The sequence below is a fragment of the Emys orbicularis genome, chromosome 4 (assembly GCF_028017835.1).
Source record: "Emys orbicularis isolate rEmyOrb1 chromosome 4, rEmyOrb1.hap1, whole genome shotgun sequence".
In the NCBI taxonomy this organism is placed as follows: domain Eukaryota; kingdom Metazoa; phylum Chordata; order Testudines; family Emydidae; genus Emys; species Emys orbicularis.
The window spans coordinates 10,557,500-10,581,964 of record NC_088686.1 but is presented as its reverse complement, the minus strand read 5'-3'; the positions used below and the strand labels follow the sequence as shown (position 1 = coordinate 10,581,964).

General features: G+C 40.0%; 1 protein-coding gene across 1 annotated transcript in view; it reads left to right on the top strand.

Moving 5' to 3' along the window:
- WDHD1 (WD repeat and HMG-box DNA binding protein 1) overlaps positions 1-24,465 on the top strand; it is a 45,752-nt gene that overhangs the window by 6,555 nt on the left and 14,732 nt on the right. Inside the window, exons 3-15 of the mRNA XM_065403762.1 lie at positions 3,205-3,356; positions 8,035-8,146; positions 8,739-8,789; positions 9,742-9,837; positions 11,486-11,578; positions 12,538-12,644; positions 16,906-17,047; positions 17,229-17,427; positions 17,615-17,799; positions 18,818-19,002; positions 20,599-20,840; positions 21,717-21,854; positions 23,470-23,626. Coding sequence (XP_065259834.1) covers positions 3,205-3,356; positions 8,035-8,146; positions 8,739-8,789; positions 9,742-9,837; positions 11,486-11,578; positions 12,538-12,644; positions 16,906-17,047; positions 17,229-17,427; positions 17,615-17,799; positions 18,818-19,002; positions 20,599-20,840; positions 21,717-21,854; positions 23,470-23,626 — 1,859 coding nt within the window. The remainder of the gene's footprint in view (positions 1-3,204; positions 3,357-8,034; positions 8,147-8,738; positions 8,790-9,741; positions 9,838-11,485; positions 11,579-12,537; positions 12,645-16,905; positions 17,048-17,228; positions 17,428-17,614; positions 17,800-18,817; positions 19,003-20,598; positions 20,841-21,716; positions 21,855-23,469; positions 23,627-24,465) is intronic.

Genomic DNA, 24,465 nt, shown 5'->3' with positions numbered 1-24,465 from the left:
CTTCATGATTTTAAACTCTCTTAGAGAAATGGAAACAGAAAATTATTTTTATTTTTAATATACAGTGTAATTTAATTATGATGCTCAGACTTTGTAGTGGTCATTTGGCTATATGGATCAAAAATTACATTCCAGAAGTCATTTCCTAGTGGTGCCCTTGCTAATCATTGGGTGTCTGGCTTTAAAGATTTTTGGGTATCCAAAAGATGGTTCTCTGACCTTTTCAAAGGTAAGAGAGAAATTGAATCTTGAATTCTTCTTCCACTGCAAATAATAGTAGTTTGTGGGAGTGCTGATTAGAACCTATTCTAGTAATCTAACTGATCTGCTCTAGCATAAAGTGCCTAATATAACTTGCTGTATCCATTATGAAGGAAGTTCATATTTTTATAAATATGGATGGAATGATTATTTGGCTATGATAATTAAAATAAGGATGACTTACATCACTTATAACAGGTGTCAACTGTACATCATTAATGCATCTTTTGAAAACTTCACATATTTGTCTTGAGAATTTTCATAGTAATTCCTTTGTCTGAAGCTATTCTTATGCTACATTAAAATGTATTACATAAATACTTTGTTTTTTGTTTGTTTTTTTGTATAAAATCTGAAATGTCCTCTCATTTTACAGCATCTTTTGAAAATGAGAGAATTATCCCAGGAGTTTGTAATTAATCTTCAAATAGAAAACCGTTTTTGTGGCATACAAGTTTGCAGTGATAGCAGATTTATTTAAAAAAAAAAAGCATGTATCAAATTTTGGTAACTTTTTGGGGGGAATGAGTAAGCAATTATTGATATGTGTGTACTTAAAAAAAATGACTACATTTGAATATATAAGCAAAAACTCAATGTTATCAAGACAAATTTACTAAAACAGGAAAATTTTGAGGAATACTGATTTTATTTTTTCGGATTAAATAGCCCACTGCTTTCAAAGATGTATGTCTGAGTTTGTTAGCATGAGTTTCAAAAACGTTTTCCAAGACTTAACTCCAGTAATTTTGTTTTAAAAATTAGATTTAATTCTTAATTCACTCATAAATAATTTATCTTTAAGGAAAAAAGCTTTTTAATTTGAAGTAGGTCTGAGTCAGTTAAGTACAGTCTGATTGATATCTCTTAACACACATTAGATTATCTAGTCTGAGTGTTGCTGCATATATAATTTTTGTAATATTTATATTTGTGAACATAAACTTTATGTAACTCTGCTTTTGGAGAGAAATATGCATGGCAGCTGTAATTATGTATTTTATATAGCCTATAACTTAAATTATTTGTTGAACCTGCTGCCACACATACGTGAAGAGGGATGATACCTTTTCACCTTAACAATAGATTTTTTTCTATAAACATAAAAGATTGCCGTAAAATTTGCCATGTTACTTGACCATATATATTCATTTGGAATTCTGAATAGGGAATATTGGAAAGATTAATGTTGTGATCTTCTGGTTTGTATTTCTGCAAACTGGCCATTTGTTAAACTATGGCTGACAAACCATCAAGCTTTCCTTAATGGCATTTAGTCTGTGAAATTTGGGACAAGGGCGCCCTCTTATGATCATGTGGCACATAAAAACCAAATACAGGCAGTTCTCGACTTTACGACGTGCGAGTTACGACGAACGGCACTTACAACGTTTATAAATTGTCATCGTGTTTCGACTTTATGACACTCGATCAGACGTTCCTATGGGAAATTCGAGTTAAGACATTTTCAATTTGACATGATTTTCAGGAGCCAATTGTGTCGTAAGTCTGAGGACTGCCTGTATATTTTGATTACACTTTTTTCCTTTGGGAAGTGAGCTTTTTTTTCTCTATCAAAACCCTGAGAATTCCTCCTTGTTTTCCTGCTTCATACTCTCCACAGTTAAGGCCTCATAATCCCCTTTTTCCAGGTGTAGAGGATTGAATGGATCTCTTTAGAGCTCATTAGTGCCATTCCTTGACTCTCCCACTCACTATTTTAGTAAAGACACAAGGCTCTAAGCAGGGCCGTCCTTACCCATACGCAAAGCATGCAGCTGTGTAGGGTACCAAATTTCCTGGTGCCCTGCACAGCTGCGTGCTGCTTCAGCCCCTGCTGCGGCTCTTCCCCATGGCCTTCTCCCCCGCTCCTTCCCTGCCCTGCTCCAGCCCCGCCTCTTCCCGCCCAGCCCCGCCCCCACTCTCCTGAGCTCTGCAGCAGCCAGCATGGCCGGGCCTGCACTCCCGATGGTGGGAAGTGCAGACCTGGCCCCAGCCGCGCCGCTGGTGAGTGCTGGGGGGTGGTTCCCCACTGTCCCCCAAGTTCCCCCCCCCCCACACGGAGGTCTGGGGCCCGCTCCTTGCCCGCATCCCCCCCCGGAGGCCTGGCCTCCCCCCCCCCCGCGGGGGGGGGCTGCGGGGGGCCCTAGAATAGCTAGGGACAGCCCTGGGTCTAAGGCCCTGATCCTGCAAAGACCTATTCACATGCGTATCTATGCACTGTGAGAAGTCCCATTGAAGCCAGTGGGGCTGCTCACAGAGCAAATATTTAAGCATGTGAATACATCTTTACAGGATTGGAGCCTAAAGGAGTAACTTGTTTAAATAGCTTAAGGCAGTGGTTCTCAACCTTTCCAGACTACTGTATGCCTTTCAGGACTCTGATTTGTTTTCACCTCACTTAAAAACTACGTGCTTACAATATCAGACATAAAAAATACAAAAGTGTCACAGCATACTATTACTGAAAAATTGCTTCCTTTCTCATTTGTCTATATGAAATTTTAGTTTGTACTGACTTGGCTAGGGCTTTTTATGTAGCCTGTTGTAAAACTAGGTAAATGTCTAGAGTTGATGTACCCCCAGAAGACCTCTGCGTACCCCCAGGGGTATGTGTACCCCTGGTTGAGAACCACTGGTTTAAGGAAGATAGTTAAGTAATATTATCAAATTAAAAAAATTGAAGTGTGGAGGGCTGTACTTGTTAATTGAAAATTTTCTCCTTGGTTTCTGTTAATTTCTTTTGTGGGTGGGGGTGGGAGAGGGAAGAGGACGAAATATAGCTGGAAGGAACATTTCCCAGCTGCTGCTCCTTTTTAAAACCAGAAGCTCTTGTGGAACTACTCAAGATTATATATGGAAAGATCACTGGCTTTCTGTTCCTTGGACTAAAATATTTTTCTTTAACCCACCAATTCCAGAGTTTATTTGTTTCATTTGTAGAATGGAAGACTGGTTACTGCAGTATCTAACAATACTGTCCAGATTCATACATTCCCCGAAGGAGCTCCTGATGGCATCCTGACTCGTTTCACCACGAATGCAAACCATGTTGTCTTTAACAGGGATGGTACTAAAATTGCTGCTGGATCCAGGTAATTTGATCTTGATGCAGGACAAGCCAATAGCCACACTAAATTTGGAACATTAGCAACTTCCTGGGATGTGACTTTTGTTCACAATGCCATCTAATTAATCTGCATTTTGTGAAGATTTTACAATGCCTCAAAAGGTCTTCATAGACGAAAACGGTCAAATGGAGGAGGCCATTAAGAAAAACTTTTATGGGAGAGGTTGGGGCCACATAAATAACTGCCCCACAACATCAAGTTTCCAGATGTAATTTATATTCTTCAGGGACTTACTTTGCGAAGGCACAAGGGTTCACCCATATGGAGCTCATTTCAGGATCAGGGCTTTGGTTACTAACTTTGTATTAAGAATCACAGTATTGTTAACAGTTTAAGGACCCAGTACTGCAAACGCTAATGCCCATACATAATTGTCACAAGTCTCTCAATTATTACTTTAAGTCTAGAACTTGTGAGTTGACAGTACATTCCACTTAAATGCAGAACATATGGATAGAGCCCTGCAAATCCGCGGGTATCTGCTTTATATCCTTGGACCATTTCTGCAGATACCAGCGTGGATGCGGATACAAATTTTGTTTGCTGCGCAGGGCTCTGACGGTAAGAGCAGGTGGGCAGCTGTGAGGAACCACGGCGTGGATCCTCCACCTGCCCTGGTCGGGAGGCCTGGGGGCAGGAACAAGGGTCAGGGGCTGCTCGGGCTCCATGCCCAGGGCAGGTGGAGGGTCCACCACAGCTCCCCATAGCTGCCCTCCCGGCTCTTACTGTGGCCAGGCTGCAGCTCCGAGCCGCCCCCCTGGCCGGAGCCGGATTGGGAAGACAACGCTGTCAGCTGTAGGGAGCCTGGGTCCCTCCACCTTCCCTGGGCGGGGGGCAGGGACAGGAGCTGGGGGCTGTTTGGGCCCCCCACCCAAGGCAGGTGGAGGGTCCCCCGCGGCTCGGCACAGCTGCCCGCCCGGCTCTTATCATGGCTGGGCTGCGGCTCTGAGCTGCCTCCCTCCCTGGTCGGAGCTGGGTTGGGGAGAGCCGCACTGGCAGCTGTGGGGAGCCTGGGTCCCTCCACCTGCCCTGGGTGGGGGGCTGCTCAGGCCCCCCACCCAGGGCAGGTGGAGCGTCCGCTGCGGCTCCACACAGCTGCCAGTGCGGCTCTTCCCGACTGGGCTCCGGAGGAGCGGGGTTTACCTCGGAGCCTCAGTCTGCCCCTGGTGTAGAGCCCTGCAAATCTGTGGATATCTGCGGATATCCGCAGATAATTTTTGTTGCTCGCGGATCAGATGTGGATACACATTTGTGTATCCACACAGGGTTCTACATATGGACTGTTTCAAAGGCTCACCTGATCTATTTGGAAATATTTATGTAGTTTGTTTAAAAGGTAAATTTCGTCAACTGTTCTGTTTTAAAGTTGCAGGGCATGTTATAAAGATACTAAAATGAGTAGTAATATGGATATGAATGAATACAATTTATACACTTCTTACTATGGCTATTTTTTGTGTTAGACTAAAATATTCAGGGCTTGTCTACATAGTGTGGCAAAGCACTCCACTGGGGTGTGATCTGAAGAGCTCTGTAACGTTGTGCTCTAACTGCCCTGTGTATACCTTGCTAGAGTGCTCTAGGGGTACCTAGTTTGCGATAACAGGGTCTACTTTGTCCCCTTTAATGCAAACTAGGTACCTTTTAGAGTGTACCAGCAGGGTCTATGGTGGGCAGCTAGAGTTCAACACCAGGGTGACCAACCTGAGCCTGAGAAGGAGCCAGAATTTACTAATGTACATTGCCAAAGAGCCACAGTAATATGTCAGCAGCCCCCCATCAGCTCCCCTACCCCGCTCCCAGCGCCTCCCTCCCGTCCACCGGCAGCCCCGAGGATCAGTGCCTCCCCCTCCATCCCCCCACCTCCCAATCAGCTGTTTCGTGGCATGCTGGAGGCTCTGGGAGGAAGAGGGAGGAGCGAGGGCACTGCAGGCTCAGGGGAGGGGGCAGGAAGGGGTGGAGTGGGGGCAGGGCCTGTGGCAGAGCCCGGGGTTGAGCAGTGACCACCCCCCGGCACATTGGGAAGTTGGCACCTGTAGCTCCAGCCCCGGAGTCGGTGCCTATACAAGGAGCCACATAGTAACTTCTGGAGAGTCGTACGTGGCTCTAAAGCCACAGGTTGGTCACCTCTGCCTTAGAGCACTCTACAAATCACACCCCTTAAAGTGCTTTGCCATACAGTGTAGACAAGCCCTTGGTATCTTGCAGAAACTGTGGCTGTGATCCTGAAAAGAGTTGTGATTATGCTTAAGACTGCAGGATTGACGCCCAGGGTTAGATTTATTTAATGATTATGTAGATTGCAATTCTCTAGTGGTATTGAGATATTTGTAGGGAAGTGCATTATAATCCTGATTTTAAGTGGTTCATACGTCAACGATAAAAATATATTTCCCACTGAATTTGAGACTCAGATGTTTCTAACTAGTGTTCTATTTTTTCCTACATCAGAAACATCAGTTCAAGTACTTCTAAATTTTATATTATTTTTTAAGTGTGTGGGACAATGCTGGGTGAAGATGCTATTGTGGGGCCTAAAAGTTGATAGTATTCTTAATTATGGACTAGAGAATACTCAAGGAGCTAATAGAGGAGGTATCTGAGCCTCTAGCTATTATCTTTGGAAAATCATGGGAGACGGGAGAGATTCCAGAAGACTGGAAAAGGGCAAATATAGTGCCCATCTATAATAAATAAAAAAAAAAAAAAAAAAAAAAGGGAAATAAAAACAACCCAGGAAACTACAGACCAATTAGTTTAACTTCTGTGCCAGGGAAGATAATGGAGCAAGTAATTAAGGAAATCATCTGCAAACACTTGGAAAGTGGTAAGGTGATAGGGAATAGCCAGCATGGATTTGTAAAGAACAAATCGTATCAAACCAATCTGATAGCTTTCTTTGATAGGATAACGAGTCTTGTGGATAAGGGAGAAGCTGTGGATGTGGTATACCTAGACTTTAGTAAGGCATTTGATATGGTCTCGCATGATATTCTTATCGATAAACTAGGCAAATACAATTTAGATGGGGCTACTATAAGGTGGGTGCATAACTGGCTGGATAACCGTACTCAGAGAGTTATTAATGGTTCCCAATCCTGCTGGAAAGGCATAACAAGTGGGGTTCCGCAGGGGTCTGTTTTGGGACCGGCTCTGTTAAACATCTTCATTAACGACTTAGATATTGGCATAGAAAGTACGCTTACTAAGTTTGCGGATGATACCAAACTGGGAGGGATTGCAACTGCTTTGGAGGACAGGGTCATAATTCAAAATGAGCTGGACAAATTGGAGAAATGGTCTGAGGTAAACAGGATGAAGTTTAACAAAGACAAATGCAAAGTGCTCCACTTAGGAAGGAAAAATCAGTTTCACACATACAGAATGGGAAGAGACTGACTAGGAAGGAGTACGGCAGAAAGGGATCTAGGGGTTATAGTGGACCACAAGCTAAATATGAGTCAACAGTGTGATGCTGTTGCAAAAAAAGCAAACATGATTCTGGGATGTATTAACAGGTGTGTTGTGAGCAAGACACGATAAGTTATTCTTCCGCTCTACTCTGCGCTGATTAGGCCTCAGCTGGAGTATTGTGTCCAGTTCTGGGCACCGCATTTCAAGAAAGATGTGGAGAAATTGGAGAGGGTCCAGAGAAGAGCAACAAGAATGATTAAAGGCCTTGAGAACATGACCTATGAAGGAAGGCTGAAAGAATTGGGTTTGTTTAGTTTGGAAAAGAGAAGACTGAGAGGGGACATGATAGCAGTTTTCAGGTATCTAACAGGGTGTCATAAGGAGGAGGGAGAAAACTTGTTCTCCTTAGCCTCTAAGGATAGAACAAGAAGCAATGGGCTTAAACTGCAGCAAGGGAGGTCTAGATTGGACATTAGGAAAAAGTTCCTAACTGTCAGGGTGGTTAAACACTGGAATAAATTGCCTAGGGAGGTTGTAGAATCTCCATCTCTGGAGATATTTAAGAGTAGGTTAGATAAATGTCTATCAGGGATGGTCTAGACAGTATTTGGTCCTGCCATGCGGGCAGGGGACTGGACTCGATGACCTCTCAAGGTCCCTTCCAGTCCTAGAATCTATGAATCTATAATACTGAAAAAATCCAAATATTTGAAAATTAGCTAATGCATTCTTTCAATGAAATATTTTAAAGTTTCATAACAATTTTTAGCAAACAAGCTTAATATGCATATATAGCAGCTATTTAACAAGATAAGTCAATCAGTTGTGGTAATGATAAAATATAAATCTCTACTTTTCAATAGCCAAAATACAGATTTAGGTGCTATTAGTCTAAAATTACATAATAGTATAGTTATTAATATGGGGTGGGTTGGTGTGATTATGACACATACATGATTTCTTATTAAAGCATTCCATTTCCTCTTTAATTTAGGGGAAAAGTTATTCTATTCTGATATTGATGGCCTGCTCCTGCTCCCGTTGAAGTAAATGGCAAGACTTATATTTTCACATAGATTCTACAGTGATAAGTGTGATTAAAAAAGCACCCTATCCCTCAATGATCAATAAGATAGAACTCACATTTACTTCAATCAAAGCAGAATAAAGGCCTGCCAGTCAGTATTAAAATAATCTGGTTAATTAAGTGCATTTCTCTCATCTGCAGTGATTTTATGGTCAAAGTTGTGGAGGTGACAGATAGCAGCCAACAGAAAACATTCAGAGGACATGATGCCCCTGTCCTAAGTCTGTCTTTTGATCCGCAAGATGCTTTTCTGGTAAAACATTTTCCTGTCACTTTCTACCTTGTACTACTTTTTCCTCCAGCAGTTCATATTTTATGTTTCTTATGGGATCTTAAATCATAAAATGGTCCAGAGGCACAGAGGACATTGTTTTTATTTAATTTGTCTACTGAGCATGGCCCATCAAAAGGATCGTGTGAATATCAAACTGTCTCCAATAACCTTAGCTTTACTTTCCTACACATACATTCTCAATGTGAAATTTTTGAATTGTCCTTACTGCCGAGAGGAGAAGTTGATCCACTAATATAATTTAAAACAAAATGTTGATTTTTAAGAAAAAATGACATCTAATATTAAGTATTTCATTGTGAAGAATTTGTAAATACAGAAGCTTTGGAATGAACAAGAGTTTCATATATTTTCAAACGATGATTTATATTTTATTTAATATAAAAAATATAAATGATATACAATTTATTGTGAGTTTGTTTAAAGGCTGTTCATATAGTATGTGTCTATATTGCTGGCTGTACACCTCTTAAACTTTTAATTGTAGCATGACTTTTGCTACTTTTACTGCGAATTGTTGATGACATTTTAAAAACTACTCTTTCTTATATAGACATCAGCAAGCTGTGATGGGTCTGTCAGAGTATGGAAAATCTCAGATCAGGTAAAATGCTAATCTTTTGGAGTTAAACCTTAGATTTTACTGTGTGTATTTTACAAAAGAATGGTCTTAACTAAAAGAATGCGTTTTGTTTTTGGATGTGTCAGAATTGGTGTATTGGCAATAAATGGAAAAGATAAATATTTTAAAAATCCTAATTCAGATGAAATCTAATTTGTAGGTTTAAATGCTAACAAAAGCTCATAATAATGTAGTTCTCCAGACTTAGGGCCCAATCCTGCAGAGTTGTGTCTAGAATTACTTTTGCTTAAGTCCCGTTGCCTCTACAATGGGACTCCAAATGGGAGTAATTATACATGGGCTGATTGCAGGATTGAGTAGTATCCTTGTGATTTGCTAGTTTTTAAGACAAATACACACCTAAATTGTCAGACCTAGCATTAGAATCTATGATTGTGGATGCCTTTCGTATAGCTATGCTGGCACTGTAACTTTTCGTATGCAATGTTCTGAGATCATAGCTGTGATTTGCATTTTAATGTATAAGCAGTAATATGGGGCACAACAATACAACCCTTTTTTTATTGCTATGGTCAAATCCTGCCTTGACACACACCCTGTCCAACCGTATTAAAATCACTGTGGTTTTACAAAGTATTAATCGGGTAGAATAACCAATCTGATTTGTACCACATTTAACTAAAAATTAAAGGTTTGCGCTTGGTCTGAGACATTATGCTATATTTTATAAGTAGCTATACTTTTATAAAAATATTTTCACTAAGTTATAAAACCTGGGCATGTTTTTTTATAATAATAATAATAAGACAGACTTACTATCATATTTGGGTGAGAGATATTACTCACTTCCACAATTCTAGTATAATTACCTCTTTTCCCCACACTCCACTTTTAAGACTTTCTTTTTTATAATACCGAAGGATTTTTGCAATTGCAATGTAGAGAACCTAGTTCCTAAATATTCTGTTTTCAGACATGCGTGACAAGCTGGCCACTGCTGCAGAAGTGTAACGATGTGATAAATGCTAAATCAATATGTAGGCTTGCCTGGCAGCCTAAAAGTGGGAAGGTAAGTGACATATTGTTTTGCTGTCTGTATTAGTCCTCTCTCTCTCTGCGAGTACTTGGCACATTGATTGTTAACAACGGAATTTAATCCAGGCCAATCCATATCCCAACACCAAAAAATAAGAAAAGTGTGTTTGCTGAAATTATTGAAAAAAAACAACAAAACCTGGAAATGGATACTTGTTAAAGTACTGTATAGCCAGTGCCAAAGTGAGGCTGGCAATACTCCAGCTGTCAGCCTGATACAGTATTATATATTCAAGTTATGCTGAACAGGAAGGAACCCTGTTGGTGGGGAAATAACTTCTTTGTTCACTACTAGGTATCAAAGTGGTTCAGTCGTTCTTTCATGTAAGTAAACTTTATACTGTGAATAATTTCTATTGTATAAATAAACAAGCCTTTTAAATAATAAGTTACTGTATTTTCAACAGAAGAATAAAATTGATTTTAGTGTGAATGAAGAAGTGCTGATTGTTACATTACAAATAAAATGTGTATATATAATGTGAAACTTACCCTGCCATGCACATAGCCATAGTAAAGGGGCTTTGGACAGGGAGCTAAGTGAAAGTGGGAGATATGGAAAAACCTCTCTTCCAGCTTATGATCTGAAAAAATGGTTGCAACTTCTACAGCCCATGTGGGGTTCCCATCCACTGGATCTGCATAAGTGCATTTCCATTGTCCCCTCACAAACCTTGTCTGAATAATCCACTTCAGGCCATCTTGTTCTGAGGCTTTATGTAGAGTCTCAGCCCATGTCCACTAGCACTGGTACCAGGAGGCTTAAGTGGTGCAGAAGACCATGTATCACCCTTTTGTGCCTGCTTGAATATCACTTACAGTCCATTAGATTTGCATGTTGCTCTACAGGTATACAATTTGTATACAATTCTAAAACAGTAACAATTTTGATTGGCAGAACAATCTATATTGCATTCATATTTTGAAATTTAAACAAATGTATTATTTTTCTTATTTAGACATAATGTAAGAAGTACTTTGACCTACAGTGGTCTATGGGGTGACTGGCAATAACTTTGTTTTTTTCCTTGTTTTTTTGTACTCTTTGAATTAGGTGAAATTATCTTGTTTAGGAATCAAATATTCAAAGATTTATATATAAAATATTATCTAACAATATAAGTATAAGATATTAATAAATCAGCTCAAAAGGTTTTATAGATATCAACTTTTGAAGGGGTCCATTGGGGGAAGTTTTATTTATAAGCAGTTGAAAACTATTTATACATTTTGCTAGCTGTTCCAAAGGTTAGAATTTCTGTAATTTTCAGGGTCAGCGGTCAGCCTCTTCATCCTTCTGCCAGAAATAAATGCAGATTAAAATACAAACTGCTGTGCTCAAATATGCTTACTTACGGTTTCTTGAAATTTCCAATATAATTCACAATGTTTTGTCTGTCTTTATTGTATCAATCAACAATGTTGAGATGCTAATTAAAAGATACTGTGTCAGATTGGCTGTTGTGGCAGTTACAACTGTAATATCCCTTCTGAATAAAGGAACTACACTGCTTGTTGGCTGCTGTAATTAGCCTTATTTGAATGGGACGGGAAACGTGAAATAAAAATAAACTGTTTAAATTTGATTTGTCCTAAATTAACACTTTTTCCCCCCTGAATAGTTACTAGCAGTTCCAGCTGAGAAAGTTGTTAAACTGTACAGAAGAGAAACTTGGGATAATCAATTTGATCTTTCAGATAATTTCATTACTCAGGTAAGTGCGTGCCCTAAATCATAGGTTTGCAAACTTTGTCATAGGGTGAAACACATCCTCTTAGAAATTGTCTCATGGACATCTACCCTCCAGGTCAATTTCCCTCTCATTTGCAATCTTGTGGAATCTACAGCAGTAGTTTAGATACTTTCCTAATATTACTTTTCTATATAAAGTGTTTTGAAGTATCCTTGGATGCAATGTGGTAGAAAATCAAGAGGAGAGACAGCACCATGTAACCAGCCAGATCTCTGTGGGCCTGAGTTTGGGAACATCTGTTCCAGATGTTTGTTCCAAATAGATTTCATACAAAAAGAACTGTTAGAAATATTTCTTTGCTTGCTTGCATAGTAGAGATTTCATTATTCTACTCTATATTTTGATGAATTGAAATCTGCCTACATAGTAGGGAAATAGCAACTTTGCTATCCCCTGTCTTATAACATCACGTCTTTGGAGATCGCTGGGTAGAAGAATGCTAATTCACCTACATAGTAATTTAGATATATGTGTACCTAGGCCTACAAGAGTCTTGGTACAGTACATGTGTAAATCACTGGGCGAATCGTCATTGGAACAGATCTTAATAGTCTTTCAAATATTAAAATATAAAACAGTCTTTTATGCGTGCATAACTTCACCTAAAATGGTTGCTTTTTGCAGTTGCAAAATGCATTTTGCTTCTGTCCACGTGTTGCAGGACATTTGAAAAACTCAGTCTTTGTTGCACTTCTCTACAGCATGAAGTGACTGAAAATAAGTACTCTGAATGAAAAGGAATAAAAAATGTGCTGATTTTTAAAGAGTGGCTCTTATACGAGGGTAGCAAAAAATCCTCCCACAGACAGCTGGATACAGATTGCTAAAAGTTCTTAATCTTTTTCATAGATGTCTATTTCACTATACAGGACCAAGAACATTGTCGGCGCGCAACTAATAGTAATGTCTACTTTCCCTAGACTCTGAGTATTGTGACCTGGTCTCCCTGCGGACAGTATGTGGCAGCTGGAAGTGTCGATGGTTGTATAGCAGTTTGGAACGTGGACACTCAGGAGTGCGTGGAGAGGTATTCATTGCTTTCCATACAATATATAAATGTTTATCTATTGTTTTCACAAAGGGGAGTTTTTTCTTATCCCTTATTTTTAGACTTTGTCCATGTAAATAGATATATAATTTTCTTATAGAAAGCTCTTAAAAAGATATATATTTAGATTTACAAAAAAATTCCACTTTCTCTTGCACTCAAGGGAGCTCAGGGGCTGCTTGAGATACTTTACCTCTTCCCCTCACCAGGAGCAACTTCCCAGAAAGAGGGAGGGGAGTAGGCAAAGCCAAGGCATCATCACACATGCACACATAGCGTGCAGTGTGCACCATGCTTTCCTCTCAGGGTAACCAGGATAACCTCTCTGGGAGGTATTCTCATTTTGAGTCAGAATGCCTCCTGGCAGTTCTTCTGGGGCAGGGACCCGAGTGTGGGTTTATGACTAAATACCACAATCTAGCCCTCAGTGGATAAGGTGATGCATTTTATTACTCACCTTCATCCTTTGGTTAATTTATAAAGAGTAGTGTTGTGACAGGCTGTGAGGGGACTATAGCTTTGAGCCTCCCGAAAGGGCAAGAACAATGGCTCTTGTGATGCATTTTTTCAAGAATGGGATACTTAAAACAGGAGGTGGGGAAATAGAGTGGTTGACTCCTTGATGAATCTTTTTATCCTTTGCCCCAAAGGAGAAAAGGCAGAACCTGATTGTGCTACTGTCTTGTTAGTAAAGTATCTCTGTTCCATAAGTTTGATGAAGTGAGGAGGAGGGAGGGGTTTTGCATGTGAATAAGTCAGATAAGAAACATGATTATTACTTTTAAAATACATGTTAGGAGCCCAGGAAGATTATACACCAATGATTCGTAGGAGGACACTTACATGAGAACAAAGGGAGAGAGGAGACTTAATCCATTTGACATTTGAGGCAAAGGGCTAATTAGTCAAATATGATTCACAAGAGCAGCCGTGTGTGCTATTGTAACTGGACAATTCAGCAGGACATGTCTGCTGGGGAATTACTTCTCTTTTTCCACCTATAGTGGGAAATTATCATTTCATGAATATAATTCTGATTTATTAATTGTTTTAAAACTCTAATTGATTTTCTTCATACGAAAGGAAGAACTTTTAGGTGCTATGTTACATATTTCTGCTAACTTCACTTCACTTCACTTCATAGACTTTGAGGCCAGAAGGGACCATCGTGATCATCTAGACCAGTGATACTCAGTAGGCGGCCCGCAGGCCTGACAAAGCTTCCTGTATGACCCGCCAGCTCACCTTAAAAATATGTTCCGCTGCCTATCATTTGCCTATGATTTCCTTAGTAAGTACCAAGGAGTCTGGTGGCACCATAAAGACTAACAGATTAATTTACCCACGAAAGCTTATTCCGCAATAAATCTGTTAGTCTTTAAGGTGCCACCGGACTCCTTGTTGTTTTTGTGGATACAGACTAACTCAGCTGCCCCCGATACTTAGTAAGTAATTTACTTGCAATGCTTAATTTGTAATGAAAGAGGTGCCGGGGACTCAGCCCCAGCAAGTCCTGGCACAAATTAAGCGACTGGAGAGGGGCAGCTGCTGGCTGGGTGCCCAGCTCTGAAGGCAGCGCTGCCACCAGCAGCAGCACAGAGGTAAGGGTGGCATGGTAGTGCCACTCTTTTGCGCTGCTGCTGACAATGGCGCTGCCTTAAGAGGTGGGCAGCCGGAGCTGGGCAGCTGCTGGCTGGGAGTCCAGAGGTGCCAGGGCTGAGCCCCAGCATGCCCTGGCACAAATTAAGCACTGCTTACTGGATCCTAAGTTCTCGTGATAGCATTGGCTATGATTGAGCTAGGATGCTGCCCATTTTTTCATTAATGATGGAAATGAAGCCAAAAATGAATGCGAGTGGGAGTAAACATTGCAAAGTCGACAGCAAAAACCAAGCTTTTAACCCAAACTGGACAGCCAATTTTCCTCGTTTAAACGCAAAGGTTTTGCGTTTAATATGCCAAACCACTGTATCCATCTGTAAGGTCATCAATGTGAGGTGACACTTTGAATCAAAGCACAGTAACTTCAACGCGGCCTAGCCTCCTGGCAGTGTTGCAAGACGTGACAAAATTGAAAATCTGAAGTCTTCGTATCACATTTCAAATGTCATTCTCACATCAGCGACTACAGGAAAAAGCAACAGCAGCTTCTCTTCGGATAATGTTGATACTAGCTAAAAAGAAAACGCCTTTCTTGGGTGCCAAGCTTGTGAAGAAATGCCATTGGAAATGCTGGAGGAGCTTTTTGCCGGGGATAAAAACAAAGATGACAATGTGAACCATATGAAGCAAATTCCCCTGTCTGATTCCATGGCAGTGCAAAGATTGGAGGTAATTTACGAGGATTGTTTGTCGGCACTTCTTTCTGATTTAAAAAATGCCAAATACATGTCTCTTTCAGTGGACAAATCAAGCGATTTAAGTGACACTGCCCAGCTATCACTGCTTGTTAGATTTTATAATGGTGAAATTTTCAAGGAAGAATTTTTGTGCTTAAAACCATTAGAATCCTACTCCACAGGAGAGATAATTTTTGAAAAGGTAAAAGGCTTTTTTGAAAAAAATGGTTTAGATCTGCAGAAAGTAAATTTGATTGTTACAGATTGGCAGGGAAAGACATGACAGGGAAAGAAAAGGGCTTTGCTTCACGTTTGGCAGCGATACACCCTTCATTAAATACACGTCACTGCATCATTCACCAGGATTTGCTTTTATTTGTCATCTGTTTGTTGTTTCTGCTGATGGACCTTGCCCTTCTAAAGCAAAGAACATTCTTGATTTAATTGATGAAGGTTCCCTTCAATTAGAAATTGTAAGGCTCCAGAGCTCAGATGTCTTGAAGGCAAAATTCAGAGAAGTGGGACTTGTGATTTCTGGACTCAATATGCTGAGCCGTTTCAGAATAGCCAGAATCTAGCCATCTATCTTTTAACAGTGGTTGGATCAACATACCTCTGCGAATCTGGGTTTTCTATCATGAACATTATAAAAAAACAACGCTGCAATTGCCTGACAGATGAGCATCTTCAACAGTGCGTGTGCCTTGCCCTGACCTCCTACAAAACACTCTTCACAAAGCTTGCCAGAGATCGTCAATGTCACTTCTCCCATTAGATATTACCTTTGTTTCTGGCAATCATGTTGATTTATACATTTTGTTAAAAGAAACACCAATACTTATGTTGCAATCAGGGTCTTTATTTATTGGCAGCTGAAGTTTTGTTTTGTGTCAGCCTTCTGCACTAATGGCCCGCCTCTTGTCATAAAATTCTCAGATCGGCCCATTGGTAAATCTAATTGAGTATTCCTGATCTAGACTGACTTCCTGCACATCACAGGCCACAGATCTGACCCTCTCCCTGCCCCCCACTCCTGCAATAGGCCCATAACCTCTGGCTGAGTTATTGAAGTCCTCGGATCTTGATTTTTAAAGACTTCAAGTAACAGAGAATCCACCATTTACTCTAGTTCAAACCAGCAAGTGACCCGTGCTACAGAGGAAGGCGAAACCCCCTGTGGATCTCTACCAATCTGACCTGGGGGAATAATTCCTTCCCAATCCCAAATACAGCGATCAGTTAGACCCTGAGCATGTGAGCGAGTCTCACCAGCAAGACACATGGGAAAAAATTCTCTCTCCCAGAACTCTCCCCATCTAAAGTCCCATTTGTGGCCCTTGGAGATATTTGCTAATAGCAGTCATGGATGTGCTGTATGCCATTGGAGGCAACCTCATCATACCATCTTCTCCATAAATTTATCAAGCTCAGACTTGAAACAAGTTGATTTTTTTTGCCCACACTACTCCCTTTGAAAGGCTGTCCCAGAACGCTACTCCTCTGATGGTTAGAAATCTTTGTCTAATTTCAAGCCTAATCTTGTTGATGGCCAGTTTATATCCATATGTTCTTGTGCCAACATTAGCCCTTTACTTAAATAACTCTTTTCCCTTCCTGTTGTTTATCCCACTAATGTATTTATCATATCTTCCCTCAGCCTTTTTTTTTTTTTTTAGCTAAACAAGCCAAGCTCCTTAAGTTTCCTGTCATAAGGCAGTTTCTCCATTTCTCCATTTCTCTAATCATTGTAGTAGCCCTTCTCTGCACCTCTTAATTTTGTTGTTGCTACATTTATCTATATGTTGTTTTATAGCACCAAGGAGCACTAGAACTTTGCAGAATACACTTATGAAGGTTCCTACCTTAAGAAGCTTAAAAACATTTTTTGTTTTTGTTTTTAGGATGAAACATGAGAAAGGTTACACCATTTGTGGGCTGGCATGGCACCCCAAAGGTGGGCAAATAGCATATACAGACACTGAAGGAAATCTGGGGCTGCTTGAGAATGTTTGTAATAGAGATGGAAAGAAATCAAGTGGCAAGGTAATAAAAATATTACTTAACCCTCATCTGTATTGGTTAAGCAATCATTCTTATTTTGACTGAGCACATAAAAACTCAAAGCTCTAGCAGACTCAGCCCGTTTGGTTTGGTTATTAGCTAATCCAATTTGTGAATGCCAGGTTCAGAAAAATGCTCTTTGAGGACTGTTATTTCACTTTAGGTCTCCAGTGCAGTGACAAAGGACTACAATGATCTTTTTGATGAAGATGATGACTTTTTAAACACAGACCTGATTGAGCCACGATCATCTCCAAGGGTCGTATCTAATGAGGAAGATGATGATGATGACGACCTCATGCTAGCTTCAGGCCATCCTAGACACCGAGGGGCAATAATAGAGGATGATGAGAACTCACTAGGTACAGAATGAACTGGCTCTTATAGTGTTTTTTCAGGATCTGATAGTGTTTTATTGAGTCTTACCTACATCCTCTGTTCAAATACGGCCTCTGTTTTATCACACTACACAGTTTTTAGTGTTTTCTTTAATTGTTTTCTATCTCATCTGCCATGGTAATTCTCTGATATTAAAGTTTTACCTTCTAGATACTGCACTGATGAAAGTTAATTCCAATCTTGAAAAAGATGATGACAATGACCAAGATGGTAGCATTCCAGTTCTGCCAGTATCAACCACCCAAAGACCTTTCTATGACGGACCAATGCCAACCCCCCAACAAAAGCCATTCCAGTCTGGTTCCACCCCTTCGCACCTCACGCACCGCTTCATGGTAAGTCTAATTTTATCTATGGCTGCGTTGATTGGTATGATAACTTCTTCAGTAATTACTGACACTACTTCTTGTTTGACTTGTCTAAGACTAAAATCAAATTTTTTACTGTTATCTTGGAAAGCTGTAAAATTTGACATAACTCTGAAGCTAAATAATAAAAGTAGCCTTCTGTTAATACCCAGAACTCTTAATGGTATACTTTGCACTTAGCATCTTTTACCTGTAAATCTCAAAGTACTTCTAAAAAGATGGGTAAGCATTATATATAGAATATATATATATCCCCATTTTACACATGGAGAAACTTGGCTGTAGAGAGGTTAAATAACTTGCCCAAATCATACATGAGTTAGAAGTTCCTATTTTTATTTATTTTGATGTAGACACAATATTTAGTTTTAAGGGAAAATTAAAATATGACATTTTGTACCTGTGCTATTGCATTCTAGATAAAATACTCTTTTAAATCGTTTATCTTCAACTGTGACTAAGATTAAGATTTTGTCGCTGTTATTTTTAGTAAAAGTCAGGGACAGGTTGCAGGCAATAAACAAAAATTCACGGAAGCCTGCGACCTTTCCATGACTTTTACTAAAAATAACTGGGGTGGGGGGAAAGGCTGACTGCTGGGGGGACTGACAGCCCAGGTCCCACTGTGGGGGGGGAGGTGGGGACTGACAGTTCCTGCTGCTATGGGGGGGAGGGGGAGGACAGTGCCAACTCCAGCCCTGGCTGCTGACAGCTCCAGCTGCGGCTGCTGGGAGGCACGGGAAGCGGGGACAGCTCCAGCTCCGGCCATAGGGAGGAGCAGGGGGACAGTTCCAGCCCCAGCAGCTGACAGCCACGGCCACTGTGGGTGGGTGGGTTTCTACAGATGAAAGCCAGTTATATTTTTATTCAGGAGCCATGAATTTGATTTAAAAAAAAAAAAAAAAACTTTTAAAGCTGTTCATAGGTGTGAATAATTTAACTAGCTTCTTTGGAATGCTCATATTCTTCACCTTTTGTCTTATAGGTGTGGAACTCTATTGGTATTATTCGTTGTTATAATGATGAGCAAGACAACGCTATAGATGTGGAGTTTCACGATACCTCTATACATCATGCAACACACTTGCCAAATTCTCTGAATCACACAATGGCTGATCTCTCCAGTGAAGCTATCCTGTTGGCATGTGAGAGTACAGAGGAACTTGCAAGGTAAACTGTAGTGCATCTGCATGGAACCTGTACTGTGGAATTAAAGTCAGCATGTTCGAAGAGCTCTTTGTAGTTGTAACTCTTTGGTTCTTGATTTAAAAAAAAAAAATGGTGGTAGATTTTCACATCTTTCCACTATGTAGATTTAAGGAGTATCCTAATACTTTATGTAGTGCAGTTAGCTTTTCTTTGTTTCTTGTTATTTGAAGTTCTTCTGTCTTTCCAAGTGTATATTGGAAGATTTTAATGCATTGATGTCTCAAGAGAAACTGTACATACTAATGACAGAATTTCAATCCCCTCAAGTCAATAATGCATGATAAGGCACTGTTGGCCAGGTTGTTACTTCTCTCTGCAGTAGTAGGAGTGATGATAGAAAGCTATTGTGTCTGAGCATTGGTGTGGAGATGCATTTTAGCTGCAGGGCACACACTGACAGAATGACTTAAGTTGTGCACTGTATAGTGCTTCTTAGAACCGGCTGATGAAACGTGCAGTACATGCTTTCCAACAGCAGCTGGGCATGCTAGAATGTTCTCCCTTACACTTAAAGAGTAATAGCAATAACATTCTGCCTGATTCTTAAGTGAGTGTTTTGGGGAGAGAAGGATCTTCTACCCATTTCCTCACCCAGTTCGTCCATGTACAACTAGTCAAAATGTAGCTCTTAATTTATAAAATGTGATCAGCATCTACTAGTTATAGGAGCTCTGAAAAACCTGTAAGTTTTTCAAGGCTTTTTCAAAAGTGTGTCAAACACTTGGGGTACCGTGTCAAACACTTGGGGTACCGTGTCAAACACTTGGGAGTCTGCCTTTTTTGCCTTCTGGTGTTTGAATGTAACAGGACTCTAAAGTGGCTCTATTTTTAAATTTGCCATATGAAAGACGTTGCACTTGGAATTCCACTTTTAAATGACAATCAGGAATATAATGGGCAGTAATGAATCATGGACACAGAGATCAAACCCTAAACATGTAGCCCTATCCCTGGGTAGATCTTAATTACCTCTGACAGATATCTGTGGGAGTTGTCTGTCTTTTTTATTTTTTTTATATCCTTGCAGCACTGACTAGAACTATTCATGCAAATAAACTCTCATCAAATTGAAATTTTTAAAGCAATTTGCTTATGTCTATCTCTTAAAGCTTAAATTTTAAAAACTAAAAGTTTTAATAAAAAAACAACAGAATTTGTCAGGAAAATGTGACAAGATTTGTAGGGCCTGATTTTCAGGCGTGGTTAGCACCCTCAGCTCCCATTAATTTTAATTGGAGTTGGAGTTGCTCAGCGCATCTGAAGATCCCACCCATAGACTCCAATCAGATTCTTCATCATGCTTTTGAAGAATCTGGATTTTTGAAGCTGCAAATTGAATTGGATGATCAGTCACTGAGCAATAGGATTATAAATGGTAATCTGCAAGTATCATGCCATTTCACTTGTCTGATAGTTGCAAATTGTAGGTAATCCCCAGACTCAGAAAACAATAAAATTTTACAGAGCACAGGTAAGTGGACGGTGTATTTTAAGTTACGCTGTCTATTTCAGATTTAAATGTTTAAATGTTTTCCTTTTATTCCTCTCATTTTTTAGCAAACTTCATTGCGTTCATTTTAGCTCTTGGGATTCCAACAAGGAATGGACAGTAGATATGCCAAAGGATGAAGATATTGAAGCTATTTGTCTGGGTCAGGGCTGGGCTGCTTGTGCCACTAGTGCCATGCTAACTCGTGTGTTTACAATTGGTGGAGTTCAGAAAGAGATCTTCAGTCTCCCTGGTCCAGTGGTGTCAATGGCGGGACATGGAGAGCAGCTTGTGGTTATTTATCACAGAGGTACTCTTTTTCCTCTCATACTTTTTTTCTGGTTTGTTTTAAAGCCCTACCATCTCTTGTTAGTGATTTCAAGTATTGGTTTATTGTGCATGGTCACCAATTCTTTTCTTTTCCTCACTCTGTGCTTCCTCTCTCCTCCTCCACCAGTTACTCCTTTTATTGCTGCAAACCCACAAATGTCATTAAACAAATAAAGCCTACGTATTCAAACTCGAGTGCCTTAAATTAGGCACCTAAAAATAAGTAACCTAATTCTGAAAGGTGCTAAGGATACACAGCTCCCATTGACTTCCGTAGGAGTTGTAGGTGCTCAACACTTGTGAAAATCAGCAAAAAAAATTGTTGCTTGAAATTTTAGGCACTCAAGTTTGCAAATGTTGGCCTCATTGCATATTTATACACATCTATCACTTAACATATCTTGAATTCTGAAGAAGAATATGCTATAGACATTTAATTGCTAGGCAGGAACAAATGAAATGTTTTGATAATTGGCTAAGTTTGGGGGGAGAGGATCATAACTGTAAGCTAGCCATGATCCAACTTGGATTTCAGATACACGGGAGCAAATTGCCCTTGTAGTTTGTAAAAACAAATATTACGCATGTGCTTGTCAGAGCTGTAGCTGATCTTATAAGATGCACACAATATGTACCCACATATCTGAGATCAGAATTGGGCTCTCAGTTATTTGACCTAGGAGTTAAGGCATAGACCTGAAATAGAATTAGTCAGGTAAGTGTTCAATTAAAAACTTATATTTAAAATGAGCTCAGAAAGAGGAAGATGCATTTTACCATCAGATTCTGTCTAATCAAGTCTAAAATTATATTGTTATGCAACACAGTCATTGGGTCGACCTTCTTTTCTTACTAGGTACTGGCTTTGATGGGGACCAGTGCCTTGGAGTACAGCTGATAGAGTTAGGAAAAAAGAAGAGACAGGTTTTACATGGAAACCCACTTCCTCTTACAAGGAAATCCTACCTGATGTGGGTAGGATTTTCAGCAGAAGGTAAGATGATGCAGCTATGTGATGAGAGTTCCAGTGAGCAATCTTGGCTCTCTTTTAGATGGAGAATTTTACAGAAGCATTCACCTAATTTTTTAAAAAATAAGATGTTCCTGTAACTCCAATTTGTTTTGAAAGTCTCATGACCATCGATCCATCCATCTTCCTCTGATATAAATGTGGTAATTGGAAATCTTAGTGCATTTACAATATTAAAAAAATACATTAAAATGTTACCAAAAAACCTTGAGCCAATCAGCTTCCCTCCTGCCTCCCCCCAAAAAAGTTACATCTCTGCCATTCTACTGAAATAGAAAAAAACTTGACATCTGTCCCAAATATATCTGCTTAGGGAAAAGCCTGTGAGAAAAATAGATGAGCCCTATAGCATTCTATGAAGGTCAACAAAGTCTCCTCTGTCAGATCAATGTGTGGAGTGAGTTCTGGAACTGAGGGCCCGTAGCTGGGAACACTATGCCACCAACCACTCCCCTTTTAAATGTGGGGGCTTTTAAGTCAGTTCTTCAACTGACCTCAACTGCTGTGGTATAGCATGAGGAGAGGTGTTCTCTGCAATAGTCATGAACAAAATTATAAAGTTATTTTATAGGTTGCAGCCAACACCTTGACTTGCACCTAGACACAAATTAGAAACAAGAGTACCCTGTGGACTACAGGTGTCATTCTCCCAGCGAGAAGCACCACTAAATATTCAGGAATTGCATTCTGCACTAGCTGAAATGTGAGTGGTCTTCAATGATAGCTTTGTGTGCAATAATAATTGCAGCTTGAGGTGACAAAGACCGGATAACTGGACAGTTTTGTATCCAAAAAGAGAGGTTCCAATCTGCTAGTTATACATAGACGAGAAGAACCCTTCTTGGCTACTAATGCTACTTGAGTGCTAAAAAATACTGGGGTTCTAGCAGGATCCCTGGCTTGTACACCTTACTGACTAAATGCAGATAAACACCCTCTAGTCCAAGGACAGGTATCAGCCCTAACATCTCTTCTGAATATTTTCTGTGCCAACCAGTATTACCTCTTTCTTCTGTGGATTGAGTCTCCACCATCTAACCTTCATCCAGGCCCCAATTTTGGCTGGATAGTGAGAAAGCAGAGAGACTGCACCATCTGAATCAAATATAGATGATGTTTACAGCTGCTAAGTAGTTGAATTTGGGAACTACCTGCTTGGGAGTTTCAGGATAAATTGCAAATACTGCTGTGCCTCGGGCTGAGGAGAGAAACCTTCTTTCTGTTGAACTTCTAACTTCTGAGACTTATAGTAGGAAAAAGTGCTTATTCCTAACATTGGGGTTTTTCCTAAAGTAGCTTATTTTCTGTCAAATTCTTAAGATCTTTCAGGAATTTCAATGTCTTGCGTATCTCCATGTTTAAATGTCAGTTTGAATAATCTGGCCAGCAGGTGGTGCAGCTTTCTAAGCAAACAATAGCTTCTCCCAAACAGTTTGTACTTTTGGGTTGGATGACATTACTTAATATTTGGGCATCCTCACCACTGCTGTCTAGCAGCATCTGCCCATAAATCCTTAGTCCTATTGCGGCCTTAGATTGAGTTGGCTGCCAGAACAATGCTTGTGTTTGTTACAAATAGGTACCCCATGTTATGTGGATTCTGAGGGAATTGTGAAGATGTTGAACAGAGGACTTGGGAACACCTGGATTCCAGTATGTGACACAAGAGAATACTGCAAAGGAAAATCTGATCACTATTGGGTAATTGGCATCCATGAAAACCCCCAGCAGCTGAGGTGGGATATTGCAAAGAGAGTTACTTATGCGTTTGTCTTGGCCATGGTATATGTTACGTTTCCCCTTTATAATAATAGAAACTATAAAGAAACTTTAACTAACATGATTTTTAAAGGGTAAATAGCTAATAAATATGCTCAGAAAGTGATCCAATTATATATGTAATTTTTAAAATGGACATTTAATTACTAAATTGACCTTGAATAAAATTGTCAGTAACAATTTGAATAAGAAATTTCTAATGTGTGGCTAACAGGCATCTTACATTTTATCGTGAATTACAATCCTTATTAAAATTACAATTTTCTAAAGCAAATAAGTTTGTAAGCTTTCTTCTGACTATGGGGTTACTAAAACAGCATCATAAGCTCCCAATTCCATTTGGTCCAGTCCTACATTGCTTTTTTAACACCTTGATTACTTTGTATACCTTTCCCCCGTGTATCCCCTCAATAATTGCCAGATCCTGCAGTGGCATCCATGTGGGTGGATCCCTGTGCAGATCCAGATGTAGCTGGTTATTTGTGTGATAATACTTAGCCTATGACTGTGAGGAGCTGAGAGTGAACTGTCATTTTATAGAACAATATATGACAACAACATTGTTTTAAGTAATTGATAGTTTTCTATCCCTTTTTTTTAATGCACCCACGCATCCTATCTGTTTAATTGCTGCTCCACACTAGGTTGGCCTCTTTATTCAGCTATCTATGACTTCTACATCCTTTTCCGGAGAGGTTCCCGCCAGTTCTGAACCCATCAGCTTGTTTTTTCAATGGTGCACCACCCTACAGACTGCTGGCAGATAAATTTAGAAAAAATGTACAGTAGAAGCTCA